The sequence below is a fragment of the Gambusia affinis genome, linkage group LG17 (genome assembly GCF_019740435.1).
Source record: "Gambusia affinis linkage group LG17, SWU_Gaff_1.0, whole genome shotgun sequence".
Taxonomy (NCBI): Eukaryota; Metazoa; Chordata; class Actinopteri; order Cyprinodontiformes; family Poeciliidae; genus Gambusia; species Gambusia affinis.
In genome coordinates, this window is record NC_057884.1 from 21254662 (window position 1) to 21269631 (window position 14970).

The window sequence follows — 14970 nt, forward strand, 5'->3', positions numbered from 1 at the left end:
GGAGGTTGGCACACTGAAGGGATTGAGACCGATGCAGCTGTAGGATTTTCAAAATAAAAGCTCCTCCAGACAATACATTGAACCGACATATTTAATTATTTCTTGTGCGGCCCAGTAACAATTGGTCCACGGACCGCCCGGTGGTCCGTGGACCACTGTACTAGAGTATTGGGATCTTATTGAGTTTTATCAATACATTCACCAAAACCCATCGTCATAAAAATCTGGCAGTAGATGCTTCAGTGAAGGATTGTCAGTCTTATGTTTTGTCAAGTTGAGCTTATTAAATATTTTCATAATTCTTAAAGACATGAATTTCAGACACTGGTAACTCTGCCATGTTTTGTCCTTTTAATCAGCCAAATTTAAAGAAATCCTACCAATCCTAAGCTAAAATTGCTCTGTACTTTGTCATGAAAACATTTGGACTGAAACTGACTGACTGAGCAGCCAGACATAAAAAATGTTAGACGTACAGAGAGCCTAGAGAGCCATGGATCAGATGTCAGGGGCACCCCAGCTAGCCCGGGACTGATCAGTGTCTGTCCTGTGATTGGACAGATCAGTCTCTGTCCTGTGATTGGACGGGCACTGCTAGACTTTCTGTCTAGTAGGAAGTTGTGAATAGAGTTTAAAAGCTCCTGCAGGACCGAACACATTCACAGGAAGCTGGACCAGCAATGGCTCTGCTGAAGGTTCTGCTGCTGCTGCTGGGTCTGGGTGAGTCGGACACGCTGGACACACTGGACACACTTCTACTGGCTGTAAATGCTATGAATTATGTTGATCTGTGTTTTATTTTATTTTATGTTATTATATTTTATTTTATAAAGCTGTCATGTTGGTTCCTTATTTCTACTATGTGAATTTAATTTGCTAAAAACAGAAAAGTTCTTCTTCAGGTGTTACGATGAGCTCAGTGTCTCTGCAGAAGAGAGTCGTTGGAGGTCAGAAGTGTAGAGACGATGAGCGACTCTATCATGTGAAAATCTTAACATACGATAAAACACGAGAGAGATTATGTGGAGGATCTCTGATCAGTGATCAGTGGGTTCTGACTGCAGCTCACTGCTGGAACTCAGATCCAGGATGGTGAGTGAGTAAAGGTTTTACTAAAAAAAAAAAATCAACAATAACCGATTGTTTCTTTAATAATTATATCTTTTTTCTAGGGTTAATGAGGCACATGTAGGAGTTCATCCTAAGAGTGCTCCAAAGCTGATTCATAGAATCATTCAACGTGAGGTTTATATAGATAGTAACGGTCGTGAACATGACATCATGCTCCTGAAGCTGCCAGTAAAGATAACAACGATCCGACCAATCAGACTACCTGACTGTCCAGATACTCTCCTACTGTAAGTTTTATCTTCTCAAATTTCAGGTTCTTGATCTGCCACATGAGGAAAAGTTCATCCAGGAAAATGTTTGAGCTCTGGTCTACCAGAGTTAGTTGTTTTTTTAATGCAACTTATTTTCAGTTTTGTTTTTCTTGTGTTTCAGTGGCACCACGGTTCAGTTTGCAGGTTTAGGAGCGACACAAGTTGGCTTTTTTAACAAAAGACGTGAGATGAATGTTTATGTTTCTCATTGTTTTGTTGTTACCTCAAAATGTTTTAAATCAGTTTTTAGACTCTCTGCTGTAGCTTAACTTAGCAGTGTGTTGAAATTTTGATCAAAAATTCTTTGAGATAAACTGCTTAAAGCTGAAATAGGAAATTCTGAGAAAACTGTGAACTTAGCAATAAAATTTGAACCAGCAACATTACATGTCCCTCACATGTAAAGTAAGTGGGATGTACATGAGCACTGATTGACAGCACTAAGACCCTCCTCTTGGCTGTGATTGGTTCTTTTGAACCTGGAGTGGTGCATTTCTCCAAATAGTTAAAAAAAGGTACGAGGGGGTGAAGGAGATCAGGCTTTTCATAGATTATCTGTCTCTTATTAACCATGAGTATATAGTGACAGTTTTGATAAAAATGTAAAAAATACATTTTATACAAGTAACATACTGCATTTTCATAACCACAGATAACAAGGTGATAACCTGAGCAAATTCTGTCATCACCTAAACAGACATTACATGTTTATGCGGTTTTTCCTCTACAGTTGGAGATTTTCCAGATGATCTTCAGTGTGCAGAGTTTAAGATTGCAAAACATGAGGAGCTGGAAAAAATAATGGCAAAAGACAAATACTTTAAGCGCACATACCAGAAGTGGTACAGTGTGAGAAGCTCTAAGAGGGACACATCTCATGTATGTCAGTCTTTAAACAATTTCTGCACAAAATTTAGACATTGTTTCCATTTTACTGGGCAATTCCCAAATGAAAATAACTAAAAGCTTTGTGTTTGTGACAGGGCGACTCTGGTGGAGGACTTGTGTTCAAGAACAGACTGTATGGCGTTATGGCCTTCCTTGGAGATCCAGCGTATGCACTCAATGGACCAAGTGGTTTCACAGATGTCTGTGCCTACAAGCAGTGGATAGATGACACAATTAATTAACCAAAAACCCTGTTAGGAGTCTTAATTGTGGCTGAATGTTCCCAGAATAAAATCACAAAGTTCAAGTTAATCTTTAAATTTCAGTTTTTAGTTGATTAATTTTCTGATTTACAGCTGAATTGTTTGGGGATGAAAGTTATTGTATACAAGTTATTCAGTGATAATATCTTATTTCTCAATAAGTAAAGCTGCTGTTTGTAATAATCAGCAATAATATCCACTGTCACATGATTAGGAAATAAATGGCTGTTATCTGATCAGACTGTCTCTCTTGTGCTTATTTCTGGTTGCTAGTGAAGAAAATAAGGCTGAGCCTGAAGTGACCCAATTCTGATTTTTTGGCAAATTGGATTTTTTTTTTTTGCTGGGGCTGTTCACACTGCCAATAAATATGACCTGTATGCATTCTGCAGTCTGAATGGGCAAGCGACCTGAAAATGTGCCGCATGCACAGTGGAGGGCGCAATAGCGTCAGCGTTCTCAGTGGTCTGCCAGCCGTCTTAAAAAGAAGAAGTGCTCAGAGTTTGTGGAAGTAAATATAAATGCTAATGGTGGAACATAGCTTACATATTTGAAGTGGTTGTCTAACCGGAACCAGCATCTAAAACTTGCTTGCGCGTATCAGGACGCAGTATAGTGAGATTTGTCGAATATGTGACGTTCAATTCGGATGAATGCGACCTGGGCGTAAAGTCGCATTTGAATCACATATTTATATGTATTCAAAACGAATCCAACTTGTGGTGTTCAGACTGTCATAAAAAGATTGGATACAGGTCACATTACGTCACAATACATCTAAATTGGGTCACTTTAGGCTGCAGTGTGAACACAGTCTAACAGATTTTACGGTTATAAAAAACAACTTTTTTTAAAAAGTAGCAAGGCCTGTAGCAATGATAGTCAGAGTTCCATAAAGTAGACATATGTGACTACGTTTTCATGCATTAATTATTTCTGTACAGTTAAATATGTATAAATAGCATTATTGTATTTGTTTGCAAGCATGAAAAGTTCAATAAACATATTACAATTAAACTGATTAATTAAATGCAGCATGGATTTTTCTTTATCTCAAAAGAAAACTTGAACTAAACATGATGGGTTTTCCTTACTCTTCTGCCTTTCCATTGATGCAACACCAGGAGATACTAACACACAACCAGCCGAAGAATCAGTGTCATTTTTTCTGGCGTTTTCTTGTTTTATCTTTACTCAGTAGTGGATATGATTTCAATGGTAACTGAGTAACTTTATGCAAAACAAATTCAAGTAAAATTAAAAGTTCAGGTTTTGTAACAACTTAAAGGGCAACTTAGATAAAATCTAGTTACATCAATAAATGTAAGTATAACATTATTTTCCACCCAGTATGACAGAACCAAAATAGATATTTTTTTCACTTTGTGAAGATACAGAGTAACATTAACCGTCCAGCGCTGGGCTCCTCTCAGCTCACCATAGGAGTGACACCAAGTGAAATAAAGATTGTAGAACGAGTTCAGCTTTATTTTCTCAGTCAGTTTTTGGTTTTGTGTCACTGTCGCCTGCCTTAAATGTTATGGTTATGTCAGCGTGCAGCCGTGTTAGTGTGAGCAGATAAAACAGACAGAGAAAAGACAAAGAGTCCATTAGTCCATAACAGAGTGTTCCTTATTAATTTCTTGTAACATTTTGGGTCCATAAAGTTACAAGATTCATAGTTTCGTTTAAAAAGGACATTTTAGTTCCATTAGTCTTTTCATTTTATTTTTCACAGAGAAGAATGAGGGCTTTTATGACTGAGAACTTTGACTAACTGACCTGAAATAGTCATATGAAATGTATTCTGTCTAATCTCTACAAGCTGTAGCAGTCAGAAACAATCACAAAACTTTATCAAAGAACAAAGTCTACTAGAGCAGTGTTTCCCAATTCCAGTCCTCGGGGCCCCCCTGCCTGCATGTTTTAGGTGTTTCCCTTCTGCCACACACATGGATTGAATCTTTGGGTGATTAACAGGCTCCTGCAGTACTTGGTGGCTGCAGAAGATGTCATGCAATCATTTGAATCAGCTGCTCTGGTATAAAGGCACACCTAAAACATGCAGAGGAGGGGGCCCCAAGGACTGGAATTGGGAAACACTGAACTTGAATATTTGTTATTGTGTTACTGAGTTTTATCAATACATTCATCAAAAACCAGCTTCATAAAAATCTGGCAGTAGATGCTTCAGTGAAGGATTGTCAGTCTTATATTTTGTCAAGTTGAGCATATTAAATACTTTTGTAATTTTTAAAGACATGAATTTCAGACACTGCCATGTTTTGTCCTTTTAATCAGCCAAATTTAAAGAAATCCTACCAATCCTCAGCTAAAATTGCTCTGTACTTTATCATAAAAACATTTGGACTGAAACTGACTGACTGAGCAGCCAGACATAAAAAATGTTAGACGTACAGAGAGCCTAGAGAGCCATGGGTCAGATGTCAGGGGCGCCCCAACTAGCCCAGCACTGATCAGTGTCTGTCCTGTGATTGGACAGATCAGTGTCTGTCCTGTGATTGGACAGATCAGTGTCTGTCCTGTGATTGGACAGATCAGTGTCTGTCCTGTGATTGGACAGATCAGTGTCTGTCCTGTGATTGGACAGATCAGTGTCTGTCCTGTGATTGGACAGATCAGTGTCTGTCCTGTGATTGGACAGACACTGCTATACTTCCGGTCTAACAGGAAGTTGTGAATAGAGTTTAAAAGCTCCTGCAGGACCGAACACATTCACAGGAAGCTGGACCAGCAATGGCTCTGCTGAAGGTTCTGCTGCTGCTGCTGCTGCTGGGGCTGGGTGAGTCGGACACACTGGACACACTGGACACACTTCTACTGGCTGTAAATGCTATGAATTATGTTGATCTGTGTTTTATGTTATGTTATTTTATGCTATTTTATTTTATAAAGTTGTCATGTTGGTTCCTTATTTCTACTGTGTGAATTTAATTGGCTAAAAACAGAAACATTCTTCTCCAGGTGTTACGGTGAGCTCAGTGTCTCTGCATAAGAGAGTCATTGGAGGTCAGAAGTGTAGAGACGATGAGCGACTCTATCATGTGAAGGTCATGACATATAATAAAACACGACAAAGATTATGTGGAGGATCTCTGATCAGTGATCAGTGGGTTCTGACTGCAGCTCACTGCTGGAACTCAGATCCAGGATGGTGAGTGAGTAAAGGTTTTACTAAAAAAAATCAACAATAACTGATTGTTTCTTTAATAATTATGTCTTTTTTGCCAAGGTTTATTGAGGCACATGTAGGAGTTCATCCTAAGAGTGCTCCAAAGCTGATTCATAGAATCATTCAACGTGAGATTTATGTAGACAGTAATGGTCGTGAACATGACATCATGCTCCTGAAGCTGCCAGTAAAGATAACAACGATCCTACCAATCAGACTACCTGACTGTCCAGATACTCTCCTACTGTAAGTTTTATCTTCTCAAATTTCAGAACTTGGTTCTTGATCTGCCACATGAGGAAAAGTTCATCCAGGAAAATGTTTGAGCTCTGGTCTACCAGAGTTAGTTGTTTTTTTTTAATGCAACTTATTTTCAGTTTTGTTTTTCTTGTGTTTCAGTGGCACCAAGGTTCAGTTTGCAGGTTTAGGAGCGACACAAGTTGGCTTTTTAGACAAAAGAAGTAAGATAAATGTTCATGTTTCTCATTGTTTTTGTTGTTACCTCAAAATGATTCAAATCAGTTTTTAGACTCTCTGATGAAGCTGAACTTAGCAGTGTGTTGAAAATTTGATCATCAAAAACTCTCTGAGATAAACTGCTTAAAACTGAAATAAGATATTCTGAGAAAACTGTGAATTTAGCATTAAAATTTGAACCAGCAGCATTAAATGTCCCTCACATGTAAAGTGAGTGGGATGTACATGAACACTGATTGACAGCGCTAAGACCCTCCTCTTGGCTGTGATTAGTTCTTTTGAACCTGGAGATCATTCTTCAGTTTTGATACAAATGTAAAAAATACATTTTAATCAGGTAACGCTCTGCAATTTAATAACCACAGATAACAAAGTGATAACATGAGCACATTCTGTCAACACCTAAACAGACATTACATGTTTACGCGGTTTTTCCTCTACAGTCAGAAATTCTCCAGATGATCTTCAGTGTGCAGAGTTTAAGATTGCAAAACATGCAAAGTTGGAAAAGACACTGGCAAAAGACAAATCCTTTGACCACTCATACCAGAAGTGGTACAGTGTGAAAAGCCCTAATACGGACACAGCTCACGTATGTCAGTCTTTAAACAATTTCTGCACAAAATTTAGACATTGTTTCCATTTTACTGGACAATTCCCGGATGAAAATAACTGAAAGCTTTGTGTTTGTGACAGGGCGACTCTGGTGGAGGACTTGTGTTCAAGAACAGGCTGTATGGCATTTTGTCCGTTGGTGGAGATGCATCGTATGCATTCACTAAACCAAGTGGTTTCACAGATGTTTGTGCCTACAAGCAGTGGATTGATGACACAATTAATTAACCAAAAACCCTGCTATGTGTCTGAATTGTGGCTAAATGTTCCCAGCATAATAAATTCACAAAGTTCAAGTTAATCTTTCAATTTCAATTGATTCATTTTCTGATTCACAGCTGAATTGTTTGGGGCTGTAAGTTATTGTGTACAAGTTATTAAGTGATAATATCTTATTTCTCAATAAGTAAAGCTGCTGTTTGTAATAATCAATAATAATATCCATTGTCAAATGACTAGGAAATAACTGTCTGTTATCTGATCAGATTGTCTTTCTTGTGCTTATTTCTGGTTTAGTGAAGAAAATAACAGATTTTAAAATATTGAACACAAATAGAACTTTAAAGGCTGTTAAATTATATTAGAGTCAATAAAAACTACTGCTAGAACAGGAACATCAAACAGATGAACATACTTAGAAAGCCCAGAGGATATTTGTGCTAACCTTAGCACAAGTTTAATGTACATTTTCAAAACTATAATGTACTTAAGATTTTAAGTACATTTTACTTAAACACTGTTCAAATAAAATGTACGGAATATAAACACAAGAAAAACAAGAACTTAAGTTCTTGGAATCAATTTGGAATTGTGCTAAGCTTCAAAATCCTGCTATCTTTAAGTCTAGTTTAAATTAGCATAGTCTAGTTTAGCAAGAAATTAGCACAAAGATTTTTTTGTTTATTGATTACAATGTGCAATAAACCTTCATGAACCTGAATTACTGCTAGCTGTGACATTACAATTAGCATTAAATAATTAGCTGCCGGCTAATTACACCAATTACAATAAATTTTTGGTGGACCATATTCGCCTTAGCAATAGTGACCAATCACATTTATTTTTGACAAAATGATGCAATAAAACATTTTTTGTTGCTTCGAGTTTTAAAGAGCAATGTGCTTAAAAAAAAATTTGTCAACTTAAGCTTATGGTAAATAAAACATTTTAATTTAGTCATAGCTAAATTTTTAATTTAATGCTCTTTATTAAAGGATTTTTTAAACATAACTAGTTTTTTTTGTTAAATGTAATAATTTTCAATGAATTATCTTGTGATTATGTAACCCGCCACACTTAAGTTATCTCCATTTTAACATGGTTGATTTAATAAAACAAAGGTGGTTAAAATCTCAACTTTATGGATGACAATAAGGAAAATAAACACCAAAAGACAGACAGTGATTCATATTCTGCTGTATAACGTTTGAGGCTTTTCGTTAGCTAGAAGACAATAACTCAGATGGGGATGATAATAAACGCTGATTCCCCATAGGAGCCATTCTGACAGCATGTACTGCGATTTTTATCAGGACTTGTAATCAAGTTGGGCCGATAAGATGCTCAGCAGAAACATTTCTGCAAGGCTACATGGACATCAAATTATGGCTACGTATGTATATAAGGGAGGAGAGTCTCAGTATTGATTGAACCAAGATGGCTGCTCACTTCTGGAATATTTACAAAACAATTATTTTGATAAAATATTAATTTTTATAGTTGAATATTAGTATTTATTCTCCATTTGGTTCTTTAGTGTCCCAATCGCTCAGGTTATTCTTAAATAGTTGCATGATTCTTTTTATTTTTATTTTTAGATTTTTGTATTCGTTTCCATATTTTTTTATTGAATAATTATTTTATTATTTTAAATGTTTATCTTTTATTTTAAAAAGATGTAGTTTCTTGATTCTTTTTTTATTATGTATTTCATGTTTTTTCTATTTACTTATAAATCTTTTATCATTATTCATTTTGACTTTAAATTGTTTTTTAATTTTATTTTTTACTAAAAAAAAGAACCTGTTGGAATAATTTACAATTATATATTTAATTTTATTTATCTATATTTGTATTTATTTATGTATTTATTTACATATTTGTTTTTATTTATTCTTATTTTAAAGGAAATACTCTCTTGATTTTTTTATTTTTAATACATTTTGTTTTTCTGTTTTTCTATTTCTTTTTAAAATTTTCAGTTTATATGCAATTACAAAAGACAAGAAATAGCTTTTATTCCTTTTGTTTCTTTTATTTTGTATTTACATTTTATATATATATTTTAATTATTTGTAACATTTTTATATATTTTTGTTTTTATTAAAAGTAGTAGCGTTTTGATTCTACATTTAGTGGGGACTCTAACTCCACAATTTTCCAAGGATTAAATGTGTAAAAAAGGTGGATGGTCACACAAGCCTGGCAACCCAACTACCGCTCGTTAGCATTAGCATCTAGGTGGTAAATCTAGGTGGTTTTTGCAGCAAAGCATCATCAAACTTCCATTTGTCACCATTTTGATCTTTTGATTCAGCTTTTAACAGACTATTAATCTCCCTGGTGAAACCTCTTTCATGAGTGCCTTTCTTCCTTTACAAGCTTTTATTACAACCCTCTTTAAAGTGCCACAACCACAGCAGTAAATCTCCCTCTGTGGGCGCTAAAAGGCTCACTTACGATCTCACATTATATCTCTGAATATCTGCGGCTCCTTCTGGAGCAGAAACAGGCAGATGGGAGTGGAAATGAGAGGCAACAGGTGAAGATATCGATCAGAAGCCACGTGAGCTGTGGTCAGCCGAGTGCTGCGTGTGCTCCTCTGTTTTCCAGAGGAAGGGAGTGACATTTTAACAACCACTGATTGAACGGTAATGAACAGAAACAAAAACATTTACATGCTTTTAGAAGGGAGGCTCGTTGTATGACTAATTTAGGTTTTAATTTTGACTTAAAAAAAAAAAAGATTTCCAAACGTAACACTTCAGAAAAGAGATCATTTATAACTGCTTAACAGTGGCAGACACAATTCCGTAAATGTGCTAACATCTGAGCTAATTTTTCATTTAGTGCTTTTGCTAACTTTGAAAACATTTAGCTATTTGCATCCTCTACATTATTTTTTCCAGATAAATTCTAAAGCGTTAATTTACTTGGCTTTTTTGTAAACTTTCAGTTGAATACAGTTTAATATCTGTGTGGACGTTTAGCTTAACGACTGTTAGTTTTGTTAGTTAGCCGTTTATATTCATGGTCTTATTTTGAAGGAGGTGAAAACTTAACGCAGAAGTTCAGTTTCCTCTCATCATGTAATCTCATAATTTCTATTTTTTTTTCTCAACAATAAATTTATACAGAAACTAAATAAAACACAAACAATAGAAAGTTAGTGCTTTAACATTAGCTTCAGCTAAATACCATGTTACTGCCTTAGCATTAGCATGATTATTATTAGGGCTTGGCATGCGCTAAATACCGTGTTGGTATAACATTTTAGAATTAGCTGAAGCTAAATACCATGTTTGTATAACATTTTAGAATTAGCTGAAGCTAAATACCATGTTGGTATACTGCCCTAGCATTAGCATAACTAATGATTATGACTAGAAATTTAGCATTAACTTCTGCTAAATACAACATTATTATAGTGCTTTAGCATAACTAATCACAAAATACCATTATTTTGTGTTGGTGTACCATGTTAGCATTAGTATAACTAATGTTTACAATCAGTGCTTTAGCATTAGAATCTGCTAAATACTCTGTTGGTGTATGCTTTAGCTTTAGCATAGCTAATGTTTATGATTAGTGAGCTTGGGTTAGCCAACTTACTTTTTAGCTAGTATTCCCCACAACCTTTAACCTCTAATCTCATGCTTGATCACAGTAGAAATATAACTAAAAATAAGAAGAAAATCTATATTTTTCTACATAACTACGAATCCTAACGCGCTCCAGATAACTGCAGATGTTTCTACAACTCCAATATAGCTAAGAATGACGCTGGAAACAAATCTTCTGTTACCTGCTTGAAAACACAGAATCTTCAGCTGCTTTCCAGTAAATCTAAAAATAAAATGTTGGTAACTTAGCTGATCTCAGGAAGGTCATGCCTGGTGACATTTAAGCAGTTTTCTGTTTTCATTATTTATTTTTGCAGGAGCATGCAGATATGGACCGCTAGAAGCACCAAAATCCCTCTGTAACCTTTTCTTTCCTTCAAGGGAATTTTTGCAACAACAATATGTAGAGCTGCTGGATTCATATGGTTCAGTAGTTAATTTAAAAAAGAACTGGGTCATGGGCGAAGCTCGGTTCTAGTAGTTCACAACCTCGGGGCAAGACTTGGCTTAGTAAATCTAAAGCCAATTTCTGTTTCTAAAGGAAACAGAAATAAGGTTTGTCTTTTTGTGTGGACTCCACCCTCGCTAAGAGAAAGCTAATAAAGAGGCTAAAGAAAAACTTGATGTGAGTTGCTGGAATATTACAGGGATTTTTATCTGACAGCAGGAATAACAGCAGAAAAATAGCCGGCCTGAACTGAAACTGGAGCGCAGATGGAAAAACCCTCACTGACAGAACTTCTTGATTTGGTTTGGATCTTTCCTAGAATCGACTTCAGAGAAATTGAACGAGGCCAAGACATCCGCAGTTAATGAATCGCTTCAATGTACCAGGAAGGCTTTCGTCTCTTAAACAAACGTACCTGAGGAACCCAGGGCCGGCCCAAGGCATACACGAGTTAATTGATTAGGGCCCCGACACAACCAAGTACGTCAGAGTGGTAGGACCAAACTAAAAATAAAAACAGAATATTATATGAGAATAAAGTCACAATATTACAAGACCACTCAGTTTTATGAGAATAAACTCAAAATTGCAATTGAGTTTATTCTGATATTATAACAACTTTATTCTCATATTTTGACTTTATTCTGATATTATTATTTATTCTCACAATTCTTTGTCTTCATTCTGATATTATGACTTTATTATCATAATATTTTGATATTCTCGTAATATTATGACTTCATTTGGATATTTTTATTACTTTATTCTTGTATTTGTCGGTTCTTTTGCACAGTATAGGCACATGAATACTATAAAATGGGTTTTAATTACAAATTTATTGAGTCAGTAAGTTATATATTTAATTAAACTGAGACAAAAAGCAGGATTGAAAAGTAATGGTAATGGCATATTTTATTCTTGATTAAGTATGCACATGTTTTGTCTCGTCTAGTTACTTCAAATCAAATCAAATTCAAATCAAATCAAACTTTATTTGTATAGCACATTTCAGCAGCAAGGCATTTTTGTTCTGAAAAACCAGTTTGAAATAAATTAATGAATAAAATGGTGATGTGTCTGGTGTTGATATGTTGGTATGGGGGGGCTCCAAATGCAAATCTGCTTAGGGCCCCAGAAATGTTTTGGTCGGCCCTGGAGGAACCGGCCACGCCTGCCAGACAGCAGCACATTGTTTGTAATTATCTGTGGGCTGAGTCACGCGTGAAGAGGGGAAACCTGCCAGTCTGCCACATCAGCTGCAGCCTGCAGGAAATCACAAGCATCACGTTCAGCCACGCTTCGCTGCAGCCGTGAAGGCCACAAAGCTACGAGTCCATGTGAGAAAAGCAGCCGCGACTCGGGGTTATTTACGCCGGCGCTTCGTGTTCCCCCTCCGCCCCCCACCCGGAGCTGCAGGCGCCCGTTCCTCAGAGCAAATCTGTGATTAATGAGAGAGATCGCCAACTTCAGTCACGATTTGTCTTCCAGAAGCTTCATGAGCCTGAGAATCTGGCCATTACAAGTCATCACGATAACCGGACTGAACGGAAAGACGGCTCACTGGAAGACATTTTAGTCAGCAACAAACGGAGAAACTCCAGCTGGAACCGTTTCACACCAACTGAGTCACTTTCTGAGTCTTTGTTATTATTATAAACTAAAATTAAGTGAGGCTGTGAGATATCAGTCAGTATCTGTGTAAATCTTCGTCAATATTCTGCTAATGTCGATACAAAACACTTCCGATGTTTCTGCTATGAAATTAAATGAAGCTAAAATCACATGATTAAGTTTGTTCTCGCGATAAGCCATTAAAAATCATGGCAGGGATGTAAACAATTAACTGAGATATATCTGCATAATTCAGCCACCTGAGGAAACTTCAGCGTCTTTTCAGGCTTATCGGAGCAGAAATTGTAGTCTGTGATTTTACCAAAGAGTCACGGATTCAATACGTTCAAATGAGACAATTTTTTACGACTGTGAGCCAGTCTGAAAAAAAAAACTGAACAAAAACAAACCATCATCCTCCTACTTCTTCCTGCTGTCTTCTTTGTCGTTTTCACCAGTAGTAACATCCGGTTGTTGATCACGTGACTGATATGATTCGATTAAAGTGTTTCCATTGCAGTTATACGGCTGGAAAACAGATTCATCCTAAAGCAAAAAACGTGAGTTTATTTCCCCAAAATAGTGAAAAAGTATTTGGTAAAACTCAAGTTCTGAGTAACTGATCAAATTAACAATCATTTAAATTACATCATCAGATGGACCAAAATATAAAGTTTAGTGAAAATTTTCGTATTTTAGGCGCAAACAGGGCAATAATTTATGTAAGTAGCAAAAAAATTAAATCAGATAAAATAATTGTTTCTAAATTAGTTTCTTTCAATAAAAAATCTTTGGAAACTTTGACAAAAACTGCAGGTGTGTGTCTGTGTTTGGTAAATTTTAGTTAAAACATGTTTGTTTTTCATTCAGTAGGAAGAAAATCCAGACATTTTACTTGAGTAAGAGTAGAAATACTTCATAATCAAATTACTCAAAACTAAAAAGAGCAACACACTCCAAAAAGTAATTTTAAAAAAATTACTCAAGTAAATGTAACTCGTTACTACCCAACTCTGTCATTGATTAATTCTGATCTTCATTCTGATATTAGATGACAGCATTAGAGAAAGTTTAATGTCTGTTGCTTGTTTGATGTTCCCAAGGCCTTCCATACTTCCTGACTACATAATTAGTCAGTTTAGACATTTAATTCGTAATAAAAGCCCCTCTGGTTGCTGCTCTGCCTCTCTTTGTATTCCCGACAGCGCTGGTGTGAAAGCGAGCTGTGTGTTTGTCCCAGCTGCGGCCCGGACGGCGGAGCGGCACCGCCGGAGCGGAGCTGGTATCAGGCTGCAGGAACGTGGCATCAGCTGCCGCCGGCCGGTCGGCCTCTCACAGCGAACGCTGTTCACCAGAGCGCTCACTGAACGGAGATCACTGACTGGCTGGAGGCCACAGCAGAGAACAGGCTGCAGGCCAGGCAGCACCGACTGCTGCTGCACTCACACGTTTACATACTGATGTGATGGATGGATGGATGGATGGATGGACGGATGGATGGATGGATGGATGGACGGATGGATGGATGGATGGATGGATGGATGGATGGACGGATGGATGGATGATGAATATCTTTGTTCACTTGGAATAAAAACATTAACTTACAAGAAACTTTTTAGTAAGTTATAACAGCTTTCTTTATCAATAATACCTTACCATTAATCCAATTTATTAGTGCCGGATTATTTCAGTTATAAGACATTAATTCATGTTTTTTTTTTTTTTTTTATAAATTTTATTTTAAGTTTTCAAGGTTTAAAACATACAGATAAACAAACAGATAAAACCCAGACACACAGGTCATACATAAAACATTCCAGTTGACAAATGGTGTACACACACAACAAATGTATACAAAGTCCTATACATAGGAATGCATTCGGCCATTAAGGTGAGACAGAGGGGGGAGTCTAACTTGGTGTTCAACTTAGTCTAGACTGTGAAAAGTGTTCCAGGAAGGGATTCCAGTAGCATGAAAAAGTGTCTTTAGAGCCTTTACGAAGTCTTTCCATCTGTATAATGGACATCATGTCCGTCACCCAAAGGCGGAATGAGGGGGGAACAGACGACCTCCAGTCCCTCAGGATTAGTCTCTTGGCAACAATCAGTCCCAGTTCTAATGGTTGCCGCATTGCAGCGGGTATAGTCCCTTGTACCCGAGGGCATCCGAAAATTATAAGTCCTGGTTCAGGTTGTATTGGAGTCTTGTATGCCTTGGAGTACCAATCAAACACTTTAGACCAAAGGCCTG

At 36.7% G+C, this 14970-nt stretch overlaps 3 protein-coding genes across 3 annotated transcripts in view; 2 read left to right on the plus strand and 1 right to left on the minus strand.

The window, feature by feature from the left end:
• cacna1bb (calcium channel, voltage-dependent, N type, alpha 1B subunit, b) overlaps positions 1 to 14970 on the minus strand; it is a 137472-nt gene that overhangs the window by 101534 nt on the left and 20968 nt on the right. The window lies entirely within an intron of this gene.
• On the plus strand, positions 628 to 2774 carry LOC122846929 (arginine esterase-like). Its single transcript, XM_044144192.1, has 6 exons — positions 628 to 720; positions 903 to 1092; positions 1173 to 1358; positions 1504 to 1565; positions 2113 to 2261; positions 2366 to 2774. The coding sequence occupies exons 1-6, from the start codon at positions 681 to 683 to the stop codon at positions 2510 to 2512; spliced, it is 774 nt and encodes a 257-aa protein (XP_044000127.1). The 5' UTR covers positions 628 to 680; the 3' UTR covers positions 2513 to 2774.
• LOC122846928 (kallikrein-11-like) lies at positions 5259 to 7119 on the plus strand. Its single transcript, XM_044144190.1, has 6 exons — positions 5259 to 5336; positions 5519 to 5708; positions 5787 to 5972; positions 6126 to 6187; positions 6647 to 6795; positions 6900 to 7119. The coding sequence occupies exons 1-6, from the start codon at positions 5291 to 5293 to the stop codon at positions 7044 to 7046; spliced, it is 780 nt and encodes a 259-aa protein (XP_044000125.1). The 5' UTR covers positions 5259 to 5290; the 3' UTR covers positions 7047 to 7119.